Below are 7783 nucleotides of genomic sequence, written 5' to 3'. Positions count from 1 at the left end.
GGGGGAGGGAGGGTGCGGGGCGGGTGGTGCCTTCCGGGGCCGGGCAGCTGGGCGCGCACCGAGCCGGTCTGGTGTCGCGGTTCGGGTGCGGACATTGCCGCTGTGTGGTGTGTGCCCCGCTTCCCCCTACGAGCTCGGGTTTGTCGGGTGTTCCTGTGGTTGTTAATGGACCGGGCCAGAGCGTGTTGGGCGATCCTGTCAGTGGCGTTCGGCACAAGCCTGGTGGGATTACTTGGCGTATCCTATTTCTGTGTTAATATTTAATTTTAGTTACTGTAGTCGAGTGATTGGATGTTAACTGTTTAAAAAAAGAGCTGTGCAAATCAGTCCTGTAATTGAAACGCTTTATAGCGCTGTACTATTGAGCATGATTTAGTGTTGCCACAGAAACTGCTGTGGCAGATACTGGGAGAGCCTTTCTTTTCAGGAGTATTTTGAATGATGAAATGAGTGCTTGTGGTTCTGTAGATCAGCTTGCTAACATATTTTTTCTCTTCTTAGCTGTTGCCGATGCAATTAGAACAAGCCTTGGACCAAAGGGAATGGATAAAATGGTAAACCTTATACTTACAATTTTAAAACATTAAGCTTACTGGGGATACTGTAAAGTCAACATGTTTTACACAGGATGCCATCTTCTGCCCTGAAATTCTTTTCCAAGTTTCATTTATTTAAGGGAAAGTGAACTAAATGCACATCTCGGTTTGAGAAATAATGTCAGGAGAAATGTTGTACATCGAGTATCGAATGGAATTGAAAGTCTGTAGTTACTGATCAGAACTGTGTTTCTCCTCTTCCTTCTCAGATTCAGGATGCTAAAGGAGATGTAACAATCACGAACGATGGTGCTACTATTCTCAAACAGATGCAGGTTCTGCACCCTGCGGCCAAAATGGTGAGTGGGTTTGTCCGTCGCTCGGACAGTGACGTGTGTCAGAGCTTAATTTCTGGGACAAAAAAACCCCAAAACATAGTAACATTTCACGTGGATTTGGGCAGCATAACCCACTAGTGATAGAGCAAGAAATTTTGCACAGCGTCCTCCAAGGCTGTTTGTTTTGATTGTAACACGTGCTGAAGATTGGAGTCTTTATTTGTTATCCAGTATTCCTTATGCATAATCCCTCTGGACATGTTTTAAGACATAAAATAATCTGGCCCAAACCTTCATCTTATTTAAGAAGGAAAAGTCAGGGATGTCCCAAACCACTCGGATGGAAGAGAATGAAAGAAGAGAATGAGTTCTGTTAGGGTTAGGTGGTCTGAGTGGTCTTTTGAGATATTAAATGTAGACCTCTTAGATTTGATTGCAGCTGGAGATTAAAATCAGCTTCCTGTGAGCCTTCTAGAGGAAAGGAAAAGGTAGTGCTGTTAGATCAGGTAGAACCTGATCGGTTTTAACCTTGGGATAAAAGCGTCTTTGCTTCTCTAAGTTACTTGTTTCACTGTAGCTGTATTTCAGCCAGTTGGGTGTATAAGTATGGGAAGTAAGTTGCAAAAGGTACAAACTTTAAATGAGAAAGGGCATGATTCATCCTGCCACCAAGGTTAATTTCAGTAGTGCTGCGTTCTTGAAGTTATCTCTTTTTTTTTTTTTTTTGTAATTGTCAGTGTTTGCAATTAAGTAGGAGTGTATATAAACTTTTGTCATAATTTGTCCTTCAGTTAGTAGAGCTGTCAAAAGCACAAGATATTGAAGCTGGTGACGGCACTACATCTGTTGTTGTCATTGCTGGAGCTCTTTTGGATGCCTGTTCGAGACTTCTTCAGAAAGGTAAATATATATATATTTAATACAAAAACATGACTGGGTGGAGTTAAGTTCTCTATCCGCTTGCACGCGTGCAGTGAAGCTTAAAGGAGCTGTTTCCAGGTGGAAGGTGACTTGAGTCTTCACATTCAGTTTTCACTCATGTCCCACTTTCAATTAAAAGTCTGTTTAGCTTTTTATTTTTAATGGAATGCATTACTTTTGATCCAGGAAATAGTGCCTAGATGGTGTGATAAATGTTCACTTGTAAAAACTCACCTCGATGATACTTTTATTTCTTGTGTGAACAGAGAGATCGCTTAAGAAGGTATAAATTAAATTGGGGATCAGTGATTTTACAGGTTTTTTATACTCACCTCCCATCACTTAGAATATAGGGGCCTTGAGAAAGTCTGGTGAGGAAAAGTAATGAATTGTGGGACGCAGTAGTTAGCGTAGGCTCTGGTCCGTTAGCTCAGGATGCTCTCTTGTAGTCGGCTTCCATGCACTGCAGGAGCTTTTTTGGCTGTCCAGACAGAGAACAGTTACGCCTTTGTGTGCACTGGAAATAGAACAAGGATGACTGGACCTGCAGACTTCATTTCTGTCTCAGTTCTGGAGTTGATAGCGATTGGCTCTCACTTGCCTCACCTCAATACACACCGTTTCGCTTGCTGTCCTCTTTCTGGCCCCTGCTAATGGTTCGCTTCTGTTTACTTCCTCTGGTGGTCCTGGTAGTACTGCAGGCCAGCAGCCTGCCATCCTGTACCACAAAAGGTAGTTAGAAGGTGCCTGTTTAACGTTTGCCCATAAGCTGCCTGCTTTGAAAAGATAAAGGGTGTATCACGTGTTCCAGAGAAATCAAGGCACTTCGTACACAACTGTGGGAAACCAGTCTTTGAAAGTCTGAAATAAAATCACTGTCAGGCTCCTCACAGGTATTACCTGAGCAGCAGCAGCAGCAGCTTTAACAATGCCAAGAAAAAACAAAACTTAGAGAAAGTATGTTTCTGGGATGTCAGACATTGCAGGGAAATGTGCTGTACTTGTCTGTGAGGATAAATTATTAGTAGCATTATAGCTTTTTTCCTCAGCTTTAACACTGGAAAGTAGTAAGGGAGGTCATATACTCAGGAAGAACACATTTTGCTAGAATGTCTTCAATTTATTCTGACCTGAGAGTCTTTCTAATCTTAAAATGGAAAGAAAGGGTAAGGAAAAAAAAAACCAACAAAAACCCATTGTTTTGACTGTCCTAACAACCTTTTTATACTACCCACAGGAATTCACCCCACCATCATTTCAGAGTCATTCCAGAAAGCTTTGGATAAAGGTATTGAAGTATTGACCAACATGGCGCAGCCGGTTGAACTGAGTGACAGAGAAACCTTGCTGAATAGTGCAACTACTTCGCTGAATTCAAAGGTCTCGCCAATACTCGAGCTTTGTATCTCCCTCCAGTCTAGCTGAGCCTTTCAGCTCGGCCCAGCTTGTGCTGCTGTGATACCCTGCACATCACCTTCTCTTAAACTGGCTTTTCCGAAAGTCATGGTTGATTCAGATTAAATTGAAGCACTCAAACTGAACTTCAGTCTGAAATACTTAGTGATCTCAGGTGTTGACTCTAAGTGTAAAAACAAGCTTCAACTGGAAAATCAAGCAGGGTACTGAGAGCTTTTGTCAGCAGTTTGTGTAGGCAGTCATGTAGCAGAAACTCCTGGAATCTGGGGAAGTGTGCTTAGTTTCCCTTTCAGCAGAATAATCTGGAAAGCTCTCAAATTTTAGGAGTCTAAGAGAAATTCAAGTTCATTCCTTAAGTCCTTAAGCATGTTCCCGCCAACATAGTTGTTCTTTCCTTTAAGTGGTGTAGCCCTTAAGAAAATAACATATTAAGACATCTGGCTGATGGACAGGGAGGGAGAACGAGCTTTGTTTCAAAATTCACAAGTCAAACACTGAAATACAATGGCAATATTATTCTGAAATTACTGTTACCAGTGTTAAATCTCTCACTGTTTTTCTTCTTTGCTATTAAATCCCTTAGGTTGTGTGTCAGTATTCTAGTTTACTTTCTCCAATGAGTGTGGATGCTGTGATGAAGGTGATTGACCCAACTACAGCTAGTAGTGTGGACCTTAGAGATATTAAAATTGTGAAGAAGTTGGGGTAAGAAACGGTTTTTAACTAGATGTATTTGTCTCTGTGAAATGAGCTTCCCCAGGTGGTAGAGCCATGGATTGTTTTTGTTTCCAGAGGCACAATTGATGACTGTGAACTGGTTGAAGGACTAGTGCTGACCCAGAAGGTGGCAAATACCGGTGTCACCAGAGTGGAAAAAGCCAAAATTGGCCTCATTCAGTTCTGCTTGTCTGCTCCAAAGACAGATGTAAGTTAAACTGTGACTAGAGCCAAACCTTCTGCTGTAGCACTTGGGCGATGCATGTGCAGTAACCCATTGTTGTGAGAGCTCTGTTCCGCAGCTGTAACGGAGGTGTGCTGGGTACTGACTGCGTAGATACTCGTAACTCTTAAAGAATTTAGAGTTGGTACAAGAAAGAAAACAGTTCAGCAGCCCAATATTTCTCATCATTTAAACAATCTCTAATGAGACATTTTACTGTCCTGCTTGTTTGCTTTGAATTACAGGCTCCTAAGTTAAAGAACGTGTAACATCTTGACATTTGCTTTAAAGGCAGCAGTTGTTCATAATACTTGCTTTTATCTTTTTTTTTATTATTTTTTAATTAAATAGATGGACAACCAAATAGTTGTTTCTGATTACGCTCAAATGGACAGAGTGCTGCGCGAAGAGAGAGCCTATATTCTAAATTTAGTTAAGCAAATTAAGAAGGCTGGCTGCAATGTGCTGCTGATTCAGAAGTCTATTCTACGGTACGTTAACACCCATTTACTAACTTACTGTGTGTGTTTGGGGGAAAAATTGGAATTGTTTGGAATATCTGGAAAATTGAAGCCAAATACTAACACGTCACACTCAGCAGAGTGTGTTTGACTGGGTGTAACAGTGACCTTTAGAAAGTACCAGTGTTGTCTATATTTTGGATATATTTTGTAGTCTGATTTGAATTTGAATGCTGCTGGTAAGAAGCATGCAGCTGGTTAGTGTGACCCGGTTACTAAAATAGCATTGTGGACTGACTACTTCCCTCTTGTTTTTAGGGATGCTCTTAGTGACCTAGCCCTCCATTTTCTGAACAAAATGAAGATCATGGTGGTTAAAGACATTGAAAGAGATGACATTGAGTTCATATGTAAGGTAAAGTGAGTTATAGAAATGGCTGTTAAAGTAGCAGCGGCGTTTAAAGTTTACCCCAGGACTAAGTACCCAGCCAGTGCCGGTTCATTATGATACTTTCCCAAGTTCATGTTCTGACTATAACACTACAAGAGCACATACATCCCTAAAAAACATTCCTGTTGTGTTGAGCAGTCAGATTTCTAGAAGGATTCAGGGCAGGTGTAAATCCATAGTCCTAACTGCGTTTTACTGTAATATGCAGCAGAATGTTACACAGTATGTTTGCTAACTCTGCAGCTCAGATTGTGGATTTTTTTCCCCATTATTTTTTCAGACAATTGGAACTAAGCCTGTTGCTCACATTGACCAGTTTACTCCTGACATGCTGGGGTCTGCTGAGCTAGCAGAGGAGGTCAACTTGAACGGTTCTGGGAAACTGCTAAAGGTGAGTGAGTGACAAAATGTCTACACCTGCTTAACATCTGCCAATTATTTTAATCACAACTGCTAACTTTAATGGTTTGTACTACTGAAATTATTACATTTAAGTACCTACTTCTAACCTCTGAGTAGCCACCGACTTGGTAAGTGTAGTAGTTTTGCTTGGCCAGATGTCAGTGCTCCTACAGAACTTGCACATACCAACTGAAGGCTCTTTTTGTCCAGAACCTTTTTTTTTATTATTTTTTTCAGTCTTGGTATTTGTTTTTATGTTTTAGATCACAGGCTGCACTAACCCTGGAAAAACTGTAACCATTGTGGTACGCGGATCCAACAAACTTGTTCTAGAAGAAGCCGAGCGTTCAATTCATGATGCCCTGTGTGTCATAAGATGCTTGGTTAAGAAAAGGTAATGTCTCTGGTTAATTTTCTCAACCAGACAGAAAGCTGATCATCTATGCACTTAGGTAAAATGAGGTTTGATGTGTAATTTTTGTCCTCAGAGCTTTAATTGCAGGAGGTGGAGCGCCGGAGATAGAGCTGGCACTGCGCTTGAACGAGTACGCTCGCACTTTGAGGGGTATGGACTCGTACTGTGTCCGTGCGTACGGAGATGCGCTGGAAGTCATACCGTCCACACTGGCTGAAAATGCGGGTCTCAATCCTATTTCAACGGTAACGGAGCTGAGAAACAGACATGCTCAAGGAGAGAAAACAGCCGGCATTAACGTCAGAAAGGTAACAAAGAACTGGTGATGTGTAACACAGCTGGAAAAAATACTTGGGCATTAAAAGGAAAATGCTTAGTGTCGGGGCTAAACTAAGGAGGGGGCAAGTTCATAGAATCATAGAATGGTTTGGGTTGGAAGGGACCTTAAAGATCATCCAGTTCCAACCCCCCTGCCATCAGCAGGGACACCTTCCACTAGACCAGGTTGCTCAAAGCCTCATCCAGCCTGGCCTTAAACACTTGCAGGGAGGGGGCATCCACAACTTCCCTGGGCAACCTGTTCCAGTGTCTGACCACCGAAGTTGGTGTCTCCTAACACTGTTCTGCCTAAAATTAGTGTTGAGGTAGATGACAGCTTGTTCTCTGAGGCTGTAACAGCTTCTCCTGGGTATGGGTAAGAGCAAATACCATACCCACAGGACCAGGAACTGCACGTGTCTCTTCAAAAGCATGATTTCAGCTGCAGGAATAGATCCAGTGCGGTGGAAGGCGCTCAGTTGTTCGCAGTATCACAGTGGCAGCTTCCTGTCAGTTGTCACAGTGTCTGAGCTGCCATAACTGTGTTTCTCTTGACTGGAAATGTCAAATACTTGGGGTAAACACCTGTACCATAATATTCCTGTTGAGGATAGAAGAGTACAGTTTGATAGTCTGATTTAGAGTTGACTGTCCTAGATTCTGCTAAAAGAAAACACTAAATCTAATGGGAGTCTGACTTGCACAAAGTAAAAGATACTTGTTCTTGTAGGGTGGCATTTCCAACATCTTGGAGGAGCTGGTTGTCCAGCCACTGCTGGTGTCTTTGAGTGCGTTGACTCTCGCAACAGAAACTGTGCGCAGTATTCTGAAGATTGATGATGTGGTGAGTAGTGTTTGCATCACGTTTTGTTTGGGGTTGGTTTTTTTTCACAAGCACCAGAGTAGTTATTGCAATCTAATGTGCTGTCCTTCAAAATATAATTACTGTGTAGTAGTCTCAGTTCATGTGCTGCTTAAACCATTTGGTTGTTGAATAACTGCAATTGGAATAAAATAAAATGTGTTATAAATACTGCCGGGAGTATTTACTCCTCAAGTAAGGAGTTAAGGAGGTGACTAAAAAACCAGGATCTTTGAGCAGAGAAGTAATTGTTCTGTATCCAGTGGCCTTCTTGTACCTGATGCTGTGAACTCGTCTTTGCAGGTGAACACGCGGTAAGCTGAACAAAGGAAGTGAGGACTGTGCCCTGGAGCTCCTTCCCTCGAGTCTGGAAGATGGTTTCCTCACCTACAGCGCCTCTGTGAATTGTCTTAAAGTCCACAAAGGCTTCTGTTCTTCTGTCGTGGTAATTTAATAAAGTTTCCTGGTTTCAAAAAGGAAATGCTGTTTATCAATAAACCTGCAGTAATCTACCTACATCTATGCTTTATAATTTTGCTAGAAATTAGGTAAACTTTATTTTAATGTTATATTTGCTTTTCTGTGCTACATGTTCCTACTTAATTCTGAGAAGCTTAACAGAAAATAGTTCTCTCTAGTAATACATTCTAAAAATACCAGGATAAGGAGTGCATCTTGCTGAAACAGTTGTAACTGTTCTTTTGGTTGCTTCCATCCCTGTGG

At 41.8% G+C, this 7783-nt stretch overlaps 1 protein-coding gene across 1 annotated transcript; it reads left to right on the top strand.

The window, feature by feature from the left end:
- Nucleotides 1-505: 505 nt before the first annotated feature.
- Nucleotides 506-7572, top strand: CCT4 (chaperonin containing TCP1 subunit 4). Its single transcript, XM_010162112.2, has 13 exons — nt 506-554; nt 806-895; nt 1666-1774; nt 3033-3175; nt 3795-3916; nt 4004-4136; nt 4503-4642; nt 4931-5027; nt 5344-5454; nt 5729-5859; nt 5954-6188; nt 6929-7042; nt 7364-7572. The coding sequence occupies exons 1-13, from the start codon at nt 543-545 to the stop codon at nt 7376-7378; spliced, it is 1452 nt and encodes a 483-aa protein (XP_010160414.2). The 5' UTR covers nt 506-542; the 3' UTR covers nt 7379-7572.
- The last annotated feature ends 211 nt before the right edge of the window (nt 7573-7783 follow it).

The sequence above is a fragment of the Antrostomus carolinensis genome, unplaced genomic scaffold (genome assembly GCF_000700745.2).
Source record: "Antrostomus carolinensis isolate BGI_N321 unplaced genomic scaffold, ASM70074v2 Scaffold43040, whole genome shotgun sequence".
In the NCBI taxonomy this organism is placed as follows: Eukaryota; Metazoa; Chordata; class Aves; order Caprimulgiformes; family Caprimulgidae; genus Antrostomus; species Antrostomus carolinensis.
Note: the sequence above shows the minus strand (reverse complement) of the source record. Positions and strands in the feature narration are given on the sequence as shown.